Source organism: Scomber scombrus, chromosome 21 (genome assembly GCF_963691925.1).
Source record: "Scomber scombrus chromosome 21, fScoSco1.1, whole genome shotgun sequence".
Lineage (NCBI taxonomy): Eukaryota > Metazoa > Chordata > Actinopteri > Scombriformes > Scombridae > Scomber > Scomber scombrus.
This window is the reverse complement of record NC_084990.1, coordinates 19,985,305-19,999,936: the sequence shown is the minus strand read 5'-3', so window position 1 is coordinate 19,999,936 and position 14,632 is coordinate 19,985,305. Positions and strand designations below refer to the sequence as shown.

General features: G+C 38.1%; 1 protein-coding gene across 1 annotated transcript; it reads right to left on the bottom strand.

Annotated features, from left to right (window-relative positions):
• Positions 1-843: 843 nt before the first annotated feature.
• LOC134003730 (guanine nucleotide-binding protein subunit alpha-13-like) lies at positions 844-13,971 on the bottom strand. The gene is made up of 5 exons (XM_062443009.1): positions 13,589-13,971; positions 11,068-11,294; positions 7,540-7,590; positions 5,318-5,518; positions 844-3,436 (listed from the first exon to the last, which is right to left on the bottom strand). Exons 1-5 carry the CDS (start codon positions 13,869-13,871, stop codon positions 3,065-3,067), a joined length of 1,134 nt encoding a protein of 377 aa, XP_062298993.1. The 5' UTR covers positions 13,872-13,971; the 3' UTR covers positions 844-3,064.
• Positions 13,972-14,632: the final 661 nt, after the last annotated feature.

Below are 14,632 nucleotides of genomic sequence, written 5' to 3'. Positions count from 1 at the left end.
CAAAGTAGTAATTACGATCTTACTTGAGTGAAAAAAGTGTTATTTTACTGATAAAAACCACCATGAAGCTGTTTTGTACTCCGGTTTATACTCTTTGATCAAACCTCTCAGCACATGGTCCACTTTCTTGTTGTTTCCGCGGCTTTCAGCCACATCTCATAACCTTCAGCCAATGGGAGTTTCTCAGTTGTCATAATGTTTTATGATTCAACTAGTATTTGTGTTTAATGGGTCAGGAAACAAGTCAAACATGTTTAATCTTAAAGTAACTGTATCTACAATGGAAAGAATAAGATAGAATAATATAGACTCAATTTTTTTTTATTCACTTCATTTATAAGTTATTTTACACACAATTTGCAGATTATATATAACAAAAGCTCAAATGCATTTCTGCTTAATTAAGATACATTTATAAAATTTGGGACCCTGTATCTCTGTGTATTGAACTTCCAACTTAATATTTGTAAATTTATCCAAAGAATATTTTTGTTAAAGTGTACTTTGAATAAACACATTTGATAGTTTATCTTGCAAGTGAGATGTATTTGTCTCTTTTGAATTTTATTATTCTTAGAGAACTATAATATATATAATTATTATGTATAATAAACAAAGATGATCCTACACAGATGATATACTGTTCAAAGCTTATATGCATTTCTCTTTAAATAACATTCATTTATAAAGTTTTGGACCCTGTATTGAACTGCCAACTTAATATCTGTAAATGTATCCACAGTATATGGTAGTATATGTCTTTTTGGGTGAATATTATTCAGAACAAACTAACACATATACTCATTATTATGTATAATAACCAAAAGAAGAGCCTACTTTAATTAGAAAAGTGTATTTTATTGATAAGGTTAGAGTGGCATGAGAATGAACACAGGAATGAATTTTCAAGGTGAATGAAGGACAAATTACACAAAAATACATCTACATAAAATGGTAATCTTCATTGGAAAAAGCAGTGATTTTGGAACACATTCAGAAAGGGGGAAAAACAAAACAAAAACAAAAAACGCCATTTCTACAACCATTTACATATACGGAGATAAACCTGGATATTATTTACATGGCAAACAGATTACAGTATGTACAAAGACAGGACTGGAAGCAGACTAAAGCTCACAGGAGCTTGATTTTTGTTTTTTGTGAGAATGAAAATTCCTAAGAAAAAAGCATAGGGGTGATTTGGCAGAGAAGCAGAGATTTTATAACAGTGCCTGGAAGTTGTCCTCTAACAAACATTTGGCTCCCTACAGAATACAGTCGCTTATAAAAGTATTTCAACTCCAGTAGCTTTTTTTTTTTTTTTTACTGTCCATATTCCCCCCCCCCCCCCCCCTACAAATTCAGACATATTTTAAAAAGGGAAATCCTTAAAAAAAAAAGAAAAAAAGGGGTTTTTCAAAGATGCCAGGACTGGAGTCACAACTCAGTGCCAACACAGATATTCTCACATGACGGTGGGGTGTTACCGTAACAGTATTAAGTTACAGTATTATTCAGACGCACGTAGAGCAAATCTCTGCACATTTATTATCAGACATTCATCATTCAGGCACACGGGAGAGAGGGAGGGAGGGAGGGAGGGAGAGAGGTTCGTCCCTTTACAAGGCATCTAATCAGAGATGAAGAGGGGAGGAGGAGGAGGAGGTCTGGGCCAACGATCAGGGGTCAAAACCAGGAGGATACAGTACCAATCACACATCCCCCCCGCCCTCCCAGCTAACTGTACTGAGACCTGGCTGACGCTCGCTGATGCTCTGCCACCCAGATAACGATTCAACAATGACATCATCACGAATGCCGTTTTTTTTTATTCAACCCTGAGAAAACAGTGGACTGCATGTTCACTTGTTGGCACACCTGCCAAATGTGCCAATAAAATTAAGAAAAAAAAGGTAATTTAACCGTCTTTATGTCTGTTTCTTTTAAAAAATGCTTGGGAAACATATCTGAGGAAAGGTAAGATTGAGTTTAAATTATCTAGAGACCCCCTTGGCACAAGCACACAGGATTTAAACAGTAATTTTTAAGGTCTCTCTCTCTCTCTATATATATATATTTAAGACATCGTGTGGAAAGGCATTGTAAGGTTAATTCTCGCAGTTTTTCCCCCACAGACAAGGTGCCAGTGCTGGAGACGATTTACACATCCAAAAAAAAACCAAAAAAACATCTCAACTAGTTCTGTGCATTTAAAATTTTCTCACCGTTTTATTTGAACTGGTCCTTGTTCCTGCAATGAAAAAAGGCTCTGTGCTGAAACCTGAAACCTAAAAACCTGCTGATCTCGAACCAAGAAATGGAAACAATTGGGGGAATGGGAGAAGGAGAAACTGCTGCAATAATCAAGAAAAAAAACAAAAAAAACAACCAATGTGTAGTCTCCAGATCATCGACAATTAAAGACTAAAAACTACAGGGATTCACAAAAATAGCAACATAAATAATGGAGTGAATTTGGACTTAATGAATTCAGTGCTAGGACATAAAACTGGCAAATTAAACTCTGAGAACAGACATGACGGTCTTTGTGCATTTTGACCATTTTAAAACTTTGCTAAACTTGTTAACACAGTATTTATTTCACCATGGTGATAGCTTGGTAGGTTGAATATCTGTTTAAAGAAACCATACGCCCGGTTTGTGAAATGTTTTGCTGGTTTTCCTCAACCAGGCACCGGCACCTTGCTAGTCGAAAAAAGCCTCAGCGAGTCTTTTGCTGGAAGGCTCTCAGGCCAGAGGACAGAGTCTCAAGACGAAGCAGCGGGCTCAGATCTTGTCTGACACCCAAAAACCACCATCTCTGCCCTACTGACTTGTTCCCCTACCAAAAAAACCCCCAACTAACAAGAAGGCCAACTCTTCAAAAGAGGAGTAAAAAAAAAAAAAAACGAACAAAAAAAAAAACGGCTGAAGAAAACGCTGAATTCTATCGGATTCTTCTGAGGCTGGTCTCTCCCGAGTCCTGTTTTTTTTTTCCAGGAGCAAGGGGGGTGGTTTTGTCCCCATTTCAGGTCCTCTTATTACTTTCACAGGTTGACAGGTGTCATTGAAGCATGAGCTGTTTGAGGTTGTCGTGGAGAATGGTGTCCTTGACGTCTCGGAACACCAGACGGATGTTCTCCGTGTTGATGGCCGTGGTGAAGTGGTGGTAGAGGGGTTTCTGGGTGGCGTCGCGTCTCTTGGTCCGGAAGCACTCCACCATGAACGCCTGGATGTCCGGCAGGCTGTGCTCGGGGCCGGTGTAGTCGGGAAAGTAGTCCTTTATAGGAACGCTCTTCACCTTCTCCTCCAGCAGGTCCGTCTTGTTGAGGAAGAGGATGATCGAAACATTGACGAAGACGCGGTTGTTGACGATGGTCTCGAAGATGTTGAGTGATTCGCGGAGTCGGTTGGTTTGCCGATCCTCCATCAACACCTGAAAGACACAAGAGAGGGGTTAAACTTTTCCTGGGCATAAATGTTATGTGGTCATGGGAATGGGTGAGTTATGCTTGGCTCGTGCGTGTGTGTATTAGTGTTGTGTGTATATATCTTTTTTTTTATACTTGCAATGACAATAAAGATCTATTCTATTCTATACTAGTACTGCTGATACTGTATTGTACTGTAGATTTGGTCAAAGTAATAAAAAAGAGAAAGAAACAAAAACAAAAGCTGCATACAGAATTTGAACGGCACCGTTCCCTGTTTATCATGATACATCCTGTCAGGTCTTGTTGGCGTTTGTGTGAGGTTGGGATGTAATGACATGCATTTAATCTCCATTTGGTGCAGGATGTTGGTTTTGGTTTCTTCTTCTCAGCCATGAACCATAAAAAAATCTAATCAGGTCTGTCGTATCATGCGCAGTAGGAGCAGCAGTTTTCTGGCAGTGTCTGAGCTGTTGTCTTGTTGTCTGTTTTGCTCGACCACAGCAGTCAGGTTAGCCAGGCTCGTATAATGAGCGGGAGGAGCCCCTGCTGTCAAGTTTGATTGACTGACTGGGAGTGTTTTGGTTTCCGAGTGAGTCACAGCGACACTGGAAGACGACCGGCGGACCAGATGTAAATCATGTGGGGGACATTTGTTGGGTACTTTGCTATTTGAGTGCGACTATTACCGGAACAAAACAAAAAACTCCCCCATGGTGTAATTCAGAAGTGCAGATACCGCACGAGTGTTTATATTTGGTTTCATTTCATGGGCTTTTAATGAGAGAGGACAGGAAATTAATGGAGACAGAGAGAGAGAGAGAGAGAGAAAGAGAGAGAGACAGAGAAGGAGCAACTTACTACAAAAAGGTCTCTGGGCATTTCTTATCAGATGATTTTAGCTTATTGAATGTTATACTCATCGCAAAGTACATACTCAGCTGATAAGTAACAAGTAATTAAAAGTGGTGAGTAATTAAATGAAAATACTGAAATGTAGTAGTAAAAATAAAGTGTAAGGTCATTTAGACACAGCGTCACCATTAGAAGAGCTGTAAAAAGTTCTGCTCAGTGCTTTTAACGGTCATAATTATCTAATAACCATTTAATTAATCTTGTTTAAAAGGGTTTATATAATGTGTTTTTGTTGATATATAACGGTAATAAAATATCAGTATAATCTTTACGGCTGCAACTAATGACTATTTTCATTACCAATTAATGAATCTAATATTATTTTCTCAGTTTATTGATTGTTTGGTCCATAAAAAATCTATAAAATAAGAAAATTGTGAAAAAAAAAAGTTGAAAAGCATCTCACACAAGCACAAGACTTCACCTAAAATGTCTTGTCAACCCAAAGATATTCAGTTTTCTGTCATTTAAGAAGCTGGAATGAGAGAATTTTAGCATTTTTTCCTAAAAAAAAAAAGAAATCATCATCATTTTTCAAAATGAATGATGAGCATGTTAACCAGTATGTGTTCAAATAAAATAAATGTACCGAACATATGTGTGTGCGTTTGTAGCGTCTTCCTAATGTAAAGATGATGGATAATACAATGCATCAGAAACTGCCATTTCATTTGATATGAATTATTTTAAATGGTACCCTGAATTATGACCTGCCTATGTGTCCAAACTGTGTGTGATGGTAACATAATAGTTTGAGATTGAGATATAATTTGTTAATTCTGTTTGTAGAGTTCTGCGTGCACATTTAGACGCAGCAAATTATCAAAAAGTCATCAAACATTATCTGCGAGAACAAACTGATTAAAGGTGCCCACTTATCAGCCTATCTCGGGCGTGAGTGCTTGCTCGTTTGCAAGAGGAAATGAGATGGGGGCGTTCGGCACAGCGGCGGCAGCAGCGAGAGTTTTCACCTGGTCGTATTCGGAGGAGGAGACGAGGAAGAGGATGGAGGTGACGGAGTCGAAACATTCGAACCAGCGCCTCCTCTCTGACCGCTGCCCTCCCACGTCCACCATCTTGAAAGGCACGTTCTTAATTTCAAAGTCATACTCGTGGATCCCCTTGGTGGGCCTGCGGGCCAGCAGGATGTCTTGTTGGGTTGGAAGGTAATGCTGGTGGAGAGACGGAAAACACACAATGAGGGAAAAGTCAACATAAATACATATAGAAAGTAGAGCTGAACGATTTGCTGAAGAAGTGATTATTGTGGGAAGTATTGCGATTATGACTGCTATATAATAAACTAAATAGTATCATGAGTGTATCATTACTGATGATTTTGCGAATCTAACTTACCACTAAGCAAGGTGAAGTCCAAAACACTGGAACCGAGTCCATTGACTAAGCTCCACCGCTTTCACAATGTTAGTACCGTTATCTGTTGTCATAACGACCGTACACTCCTCACATTTATAATTATTATGCTTTGTTTGTCACTTGTTGTCTCTTTATTAGTTCTTTGTGCTGTTTTAAGGTGCTGATTGCTGCGTGACGTAGAGACTTTCTGCTCTATGTTGCTAAGCTTAAATCCAAAATATCGCCATATGGCAGAGGTCGGGGTTTTTTGTTTTGTTTTATTTGTTTTCTATTTGGCCACTGGTTCAGTATCGTCCTGTTCGTTAGCGTCCATTTACACCTGCACACCGGCAAGTCATGTGACCAGGCACTGCACATGTTTCAGGGACTACAGGTGGAAAATAACAACTTGCTAAAAACCCGGTGCAATGCATCTCTCCTTGTTTTATACAAGGTTAATGTGTTATTGCGCACTGTAGCTGTTTAAATTAAATCAAAATTACAATTACAGTGAGTATTCAGAGAGTGAGAGCAGTCTGTGAAGTATCTCTGCTCGTTGCGCATAGATGACCAAAAGTTCTCGCGCACACACAGTCTCTTTTGCGGTTATATAATTGCTCAGGCAGACGTCACAATTATGAATGCGATGAGATTAATGGAAAGAACACTAGAAAGAATACAAAACCTCAACAACCTGATAGATAGATAGATAGTGATAGATTCTGCTAAATGAAACGTTACTATCACGACAGTAAGACAGAACATGAGCATGTAGGCGAAGAGGAAAAGGAAACAAATAATTGAAAAAAGCCTCCATACTTTCATCCATGGAGAAAATAAAAGTCACTAGAGCAAGTTTAACATCTTTAGTTTATAACTGGATTATAGCTGAAAACTCTGAAGCTTGAACGTTGGATGTAAAGTAAGATCAGAGGAAACATGTTTGAAGGCGCAGACACAAAATAAAATAACACATAACATAATTAAACTAAATAAATATAATATCAATATTCTTGATATTTGTTTTAAATCCAAAGAGTCTGTCATTCATTGTTTGTGGGTTTGTGGTACATTTTTGAGTTTAGGAAAATATAATCTCAAATATTCTCATCAACAAAAAACCCCAGCATAATTTAAAAGAAAAGTGAGTGTTTATATTTATTAAAGATAAAGTGTTGCTGGTAATCTTCTCCTTAATGAAGGAGCTGGTTTAATATAAACAGAACTGTAATGATTAGTTGATACACAGAAAATGAAGTGCAACTATTCTGCTAAAATGATCTTGTTTCAGCGTCTAAAATATGAATATTTTCTGGTTTCTTTATTCCTCTATGATACTAAACTGTTATTGTACAGTAATTTGAAAATAACAGAAAAACATTTACTCTTAAAAAATAAATCCTATTAATACATATGTCTATTAAAAACACTAAAAATATGTTTGCTAAGTTATTAATCTTTTTAAATTTTTACACATTGGATGTATATAATAGAAGATTAGTGAAAACAGAGAAGAAGAAGTGCAGATTTGTTGGGGAAATCACGAAAAATATTCTTTAAAAAGATAGATATTGTATAATAATTTGAGGGAAAATAACAGAAAAACATTTTGTTTTGCAACATAAATTCTTCTAATACATAAAATATCTATTAAAAACACTAAAAGTCAGGGCAGAGGTGACCTCGTGTTAAAACATCAGCATATTCAGTGGTGAACAACAATCTTAGCTGTTTGTGTGCTCGTGTTAAATTAAAAACAGTCTAGACGTGTTGCAATATTAAGTATAATATCAACAGGACTGATTGTAACTAATCAGTGTGAGCAGAAACAACTTACCGCGTCGCCAAGCTTATCCAGATTATCCAAGAAATACTTCACAGACTCACCCTGCGACAGGACAGAGGAGGAATTCCTGTTAATTCTTCACAATTCATTAGATATTAATCACAGAAAGGGGGGCAACAATAATAAGTGTGGAGGAGGTTAACGTGAGGGTGCATATTCACTGTCAGTGCATTCGAGTAGAATACATCTGTGGTTGTGGCTGTGTCGTATTGACAGAGAGCTAACACACACACACACACACGCAGGTAATCTGTCTTTTTTCCCCTCTTTTTCAAAATTGTGCGTGTGGCTGATTGCTGACTCTGCTCTCGGTAGGTGAAGGCAGGATGCAAAGTATTTCGTACTGCAGTAGTCACATGTTGGTAAGCGTGTCTTTGATGTATAGAAGTGTGGCTGGATTTGGTGTGTGTCAGTATGTGTGTGTGTGTGTGTAGGGGTGTTTTTTTTTCTAGACCATTCTGACGCTGTTCATGCAAAATGAGTGCAAGCCCAGACACGAGGCATGCATTCCTCTATCTATCTGTGTGTGTCCTGTACACAGCATAACCCAAAAACTGACTGCAGGAAAAAGCACAACACAAACTTATCTCTCTTGTCATCTTCCCTCCGTCCCACAGTGTCTCTGCGGTGAGGGCATTCTCAGGGCTGTTTCGCAGGTATATTTTGCATTAATGACACAATAAACCGACGCCCTCGTTATAAAGAATTCAAATGTCGTTCGTAGTGATTGATCAGGTTTCATTTCTGCATGTGTTAATGCCATGCATCACCCCAGCCCCCCTCTCCACTGTTAGCTTCTGTACTCACCTTTTGATCTTTTTTAAAATAACCAACCTGACCTGAAAAACCTGTGTGTGCGCGTGCATGTGAGAGTGTGTGTGTGTGTGTGTGTGTGTGTGTGTGTGTGTGTGTGTGTGTGTGTGTGTGTGTGTGTGTGCACCCACGTGGGGAGTGTGTTCTAGGCTAAGATTACACAATGGAGGAATGGTTAAATGTTGTGTGCTTGCTGCTGCTGCTAAAAACCAAACCGACCAGGAGAGTAGATACTACCTTCAGTAAAAAAGAAGCTCTAATCTGAAGGGACTGATGGTTTTGAAATCACCAAAACAGACAAAAAAGAAAAAAAATCAACTCCATTAAAAAAAAAAGAAAAAAAAGAAAAAGAAAAAAGGAGAAGCGAAACAAGAACAGCAATCAGTCAAGCTCTTTCTGTTCATTTTTGCCGCATGACTACGCCTTCAGTTTACATGAGTGTGCTCTTAAAAAGCAAAACTAAAAAGATAACATGATATAACAATGTTACTATGTTCACTCACATGAAACATAGCCGCTCTACTATGTGTGTGTGTGTTTTTAATATCATTATGATAGGATAGGAAGGAGTTCCCATGTTAGAAGAAGGTATATTAGATTTATGGCTGTTTCTTTTTGTTTTTTCACTGACACTTGGTGAACTTTGTACTTCACCAGGTGATACGAGCCATTTTGTGGTTTTTCACTGTGATGTAAGTTTGTTTTAAATAATTACACGCAAGCCTGAAGGCACGTGTGACTTGTGATGCAAATTAAAAAAGGATATAATGACACAATGGGTTTACCGGCAGAGAAACAAATTAGTTCTTGCTGACATGAAGGAGAATGAAAAATGGAAACAGCTTCTGACAGATCATCTTATATTTTCATCATGTATTAATATTAAAGGTTTATAGTGGAGTCCTTGATTAGCATGTTAAAAAAAAAAACATACTTTGAATGCAACTATTATTGTATGAATGAATCTGGGGCTGTGACATCGACTGACAGATGCTGCTTCTCCTGGTTTTAAAAGTAAAATAAATTGAATATCTTTTACTACCTGAGGCTCTAGGAAACTGTGACTAACATTTTTCCCTATTTCCTGATGTTTTGTAGATAAAACATTAGACCTAAATTGGTTAATCTATAACTAAAAAATGCTGGTTAATTGCAGCCTTAGCCTTAACTAATAATTATTTGATTACCATTTAATCTGCTGACCATTTTATTGGTTAATCATCTGTCTATAATGCATCAGAGATTAATTATAAATGACCATCGTAATTACGCAGCATTTGAACTGATGTTTCTTTTCTGACCAACAGTCCAAAAATATTCAATTTATTATCATTTAAGACACAAAAAAGCAGAACATCATCACATGTGAGATGCTGGAACTATGAAATGTTTGACATCTTTATTGATAAATGACTATTAAATTAATTTCCTGTCGAGCGACTTATCATTTCAGGCGTATAGTAATCTGTAAATGCTACGTGTGTGTAGTCATGTGTAGTGAATCAGGTGTACGCTGGCTGTAAATGAAGGATGAGATTAAAAAGCAAAACATGTAAACTTGCAAAAATGCTGCAACATTATAATACATTTTATATTATTTGGTTTTGAACATGTGAAGATGTCAACTTGAACTCTAGAAGCATTTTTTTTTAAATGAAATGCATGAAAATGAACTTTAATTGCAGCCCTACACACACACACACACACACACACTCAGATTGTATATATATATGTATGTGTGTGTGTGTGTGTGTGTTTCCTTGTGTAACTTGAGTTGTGTGACACTCTTGTGTTTGTGTGCAAATAACGCTGAGTGGGAGAGCCTGGGCTCTGTATGTAAGCATAAAGCTGTTTAACTACAGATCAACATTCCTGCTCTTGATCACTCTTATTCCCTTCTCTGTCTGCACACTGAGAGCAAGCTGCCTGTGTGACAGACTAACAAAACGCCATTGAGAAAAGTTCAGGCTTATGCAACTAACAAAACAAACAAACAAATAAATAAAAAAACATAATTTTGCAGCTTTTTGTCTCATCACTGAATTTGGAGAAGTGTGTGTGCTGTAATTGCTGCTCATTAGGTGTGTGGGGGTCCCTCAAAGTTCTTCGCATGACCTCACTTGAAAGCAACCTAAATATGAAGATTAAAAAAAGCTGCAGCAAGGTTGTGAAAGTGCTACCTGGGTTAAATGAAAGCACAGGAAAGGCCCCAGAAAGTACGTGTGACGGTACAATCGACCACAGCTTTTTTATTCTGGGGCAAACGTCACAGCGCGTGTTAAAATTTGCATGCCGACAGCCGAGACATAAGGAGCGGGGAGAGGTGTAAACAGGAAGCTGACTAAATCACATGTTTGACTGCTTGGCGGGGAGAGAGAGAGAGAGAGAGCGCGCCAGAGAAATGAGAACCATTGCGAGAAATATGAGGAGAGAGAGGAAAGGGAGGATGAATTATGTTGGAAATCACTTTCACTTTCTATTCTCTCTGCTGTTTTTTTTTTTTTTTTTTTTTTTCCATCTTTCAGCTCATGAAGTCTAGACTTTTCATGAAGTTGCAACTCGGAGTTTCTGAAAACTCTTATCTGATTTGGTAATAGATGGTTTGGTTTTTAGAGTGACGTAAAGAAAAGTTCTCATCAGCACTGAGCCGCCATTATGATTCAGTAAAGGCTACTTCAGTGTGTGTGCGTGTGTACGTCCACCCACCAGCTGAAACTCTCTGCGACGGTCGTAGGCGTTTTGTATACCCGAGTCCACCCACAGAGCTTTGATGGCGGGTATGTAATCCAAGAAGACGGACGTCTCCAGCTGCCCACTGGCCATCTTGGCTGATCGAGTGTCGAACGCCATCAACTTGTCCCCATACTGTTGGTTGTCCGAGTTACCCCACGGGATGTGCAGCTTCTCCCGGGCGTCCACCAGCACACGTATACCTGAGTGAGGAGGCGGTGGAGAGAGATATATCACATGTAAGAGAGAGAGAGAGAGGGGCCCCTGTAGTGAAATGAAACTCATGTATGTGGATGATAGGCTGGATCAGCAGTTGAACTGTTTGCCAACCAAAAATAACACAACACCGGTGCCCTACAAACCTGTTTTTGTGAGCCAACAGCGATGCAGCAGGATGTAACAAGGATGTGCTTGTAAAGGTGTCACAGTCACCAATATAAAATCATATATAATAAATATTTCTAGAAGAGTAATGATTGGAAAATTGCAACATGTTCCTATTACCTATCATTTAATCCTGTATAAATAACACTAATTTATCTCATAAACAAGCACAAGAGGCTGATACAGGTACAGCAATACCTTGCAAATAGGAATAATACAATTAGGGCTGTTACTAAGGGGTATTGATAGTGGTTTGAGCTATAAAAGTCAAGTCAATTTTTAATTTATATAGCAAAAAAATCAAAACAGAAGTTATCTCTGGGCTCTTTGCATGTAGAGCAGGTCAGAAAATGGATGAACAATGTCAATCACCCTCTTTTAGAGCTCAGGATGAAGTCCTAAAATGTATTATTTAGTCCATAACCCAAAAATATTAACTTTACTGCTATTAAGGATTAAATAAACCAGAAATTTTAACATTTGACGAGCTTGAATCAGAGGATTTTGTGACTTTATAATCTTAAAAAATGATCAAAATAGCTGGCAACTAGTGGATTATTGGATTAATGGTTGCAGCTCTAAATAAAATAAGATATCTAAATACATTTGTAAAGCTTATAGTGACTTATATGACTTTGACGTGACTCTCTGTGAGTTATTGATTAAACTATGATGATATAAGGGGTTATATTACTAAGTGTACTCTCTGTGCATACAAAGGGTAAGAGGGGACTTTAGAGTATAATGCACTACGGGCTTGCCCTCCATTAGCTACATACTGGGGTGTAATTTCCACTGGGGACAGGAGGGACATGTCCCCCCCACTTTCAAATTAATTTATTATTATTTGTATTTTATTTTTTATCTGCACAGCGTCATCTCCACGGACAATCACTTTTCTTTTTATCTATTCCTGCATGGTCTAAAGTTTGATACATATGAAAAAGAAAACAGTGAAATCTGCCTTTATTGCATTTTCACAAATAGAATAAAGCTTTCACAATTCTGAATCTGTGTTTTTAAAGAGACTTTGGCCTCTCTGAATTAATCCGGTCCAGATTTTTACCAGTCTAAGTAGGTGCCACTATACTTTTCTGGAGGAATATTATGACCAACGTAATTATTTCCTGGATTTTGGATCACCATAGTCCCTAAATGTATGTAGAAAATACAGGAAATTGGATTCAAATGGAAAACTTTTTGTTTTTTATAGCAGAGGAACCCCCAGACCCCTTGCAGCCCCAGGTTTTGCATCGCCTATGAATTATTTGAAATTGCTTGCCTCTTGAATGGCAATTGTACAACAGCCCTTAATAAAATAAGACATCTAAATACATTTGTAAAGATTATAGTGACTTATATGACTTTGACGTGACTCTCTGTGAGTTATTGATTAAACTATGATGATATAAGGGGTTATATTACTTAGTATACTCTCTGTGCATACAAAGGGTAAGAGGGGACTTTAGAGTATAATGCACTACAGGCTTGCCCTCCACTAGCTACATACATCCCCAGATTAGTAGTTGAGCATAACAAAACTCGAATCAGAGGATTTTTTGACTTTATAATCATAAAAAATTATCAAAATAGCTGGCAACTAGTGGATTATTGGAGTAATGGTTGCAGCTCTAAATAAAATAAGATATCTAAATACATTTGTAAAGCTTATAGTGACTTTGACGTGACTCTCTGTGAGTTATTGATTAAACTATGATGATATAAGGGGTTTTATTACTTAGTGTACTCTCTGTACATACAAAGGGTAAGAGGGGACTTAAGAGTAAAATGCACTAGAGAGGCTTGCCCTCCATTAGCTACATACATCCCTAGGTTAGTAGTTGTTGAGCAATAACAAAACTCGCCTATGAAATATTTGAAATTTCTTGCCTCTTGAATGGGAATTGTACAACTTTAAAAAACAAAGTAAACTATAGTGTTATGTCAGTGCTGCTATGGCTCTTATGGGTGTGCCAGCAGCAGATGTACTCTGTTTATGTGTCCCTGCCTGCTTAAACAGATGTGGAAACTTCTTTTGAGGCCTTTCTATCGCGGCCAAACCAACCCCCAATTTCCCATCTTCTACTTTAAACACCCTGCCGAAAAGTTATACCTTTGATAACGTTGCTGTATATTGTAGATCTGAAGTCTTCTCGGGCTTGATGGTCGAAGTCCTGGCCGTGGATGATCCGCATTTGTTTGAGGAAAGTCGACTTGCCACTCTCTCCGGCGCCGAGCAGCAGGATCTTCACAAGCCGCTTCACATAGGTTTTGTCCCGGGAGAGACATCTGTCGATCTCTTTGGACTTTCTCAGCTGTTCCACCTCGCCGTTGTTCAACAAGCAGACGGGCAGACACACTTTTAACACGGACCTGGTCGGCAGGAAATCCGCCATGTTCGCACAAACTTCATCGATGCTAATTTTGATGCGCGGTCGCGGCGGCGGGGCGCAGGCACGGGACCAAGCCCCTTCCCTAAACTCAGGAAGTAGTGCCTCTTACTGTTCACCATTAAATCTTAGGTACACTTTTAACATTTAACCTTTTTATGTCTTGTTGACCCACACAAACACTAGATTTTATTATTATTAGTTACATATATGTCGAAAAACTTACATTAACGTCGAGGTTTGCGTATGAAAACGTCAGTTGGAAAGTAATGATGTGTCCTAACGGTCGTAGCGACGCAATTACACACTTATGAACTAATATATCTGAGTTTATTCAGAGTTTATAACAACATTTAAACACTTTATGTTGGTTTAACTTTAAAAAAAATAAATTATAATTTGTGAATTAAGTTAGTAAAATAAATCGCAACATTAGCTACAGTTGAATGGTGGTTCCATGTCGCACTCTGGTGGCTCATTCTGGTAACGGTTCTCACAGCGAAAGCAGCGCTCTGATTGGTCAATTCCCCTCTCTCGCTTTAAGTTTGTTGCGTTCAAGGCTAATGGAGAAAAATTGATTTTATAACACACTCGTAAAGACCATTAAGTTGGGAAATGTTGGGAAATGCAATCAAGTCGTCTTCACATTTCTATATGTTTCTATTGTCAATTTCCGTAACAAACCCGCTAGGTCAATATTACTTTCGTTATAATATACATTTGAATTCGACAAATCAGATTGTAACAACACATTTTCAAATTCCCAC

Bases quoted from the DNA above. Each gene is read 5' to 3' on its own strand.
- LOC134003730 (XM_062443009.1), bottom strand. From the start codon at position 13,871: ATGGCGGATTTCCTGCCGACCAGGTCCGTGTTAAAAGTGTGTCTGCCC. The intron at 11,295-13,588 runs GTATAACTTTTC...CTCCTCACTCAG, and splicing joins ATACAGCAACGTTATCAAAG to GTATACGTGTGCTGGTGGAC. The intron at 5,519-7,539 runs GTAAGTTGTTTC...TCTCTCCACCAG, and splicing joins TGGATAAGCTTGGCGACGCG to CATTACCTTCCAACCCAACA.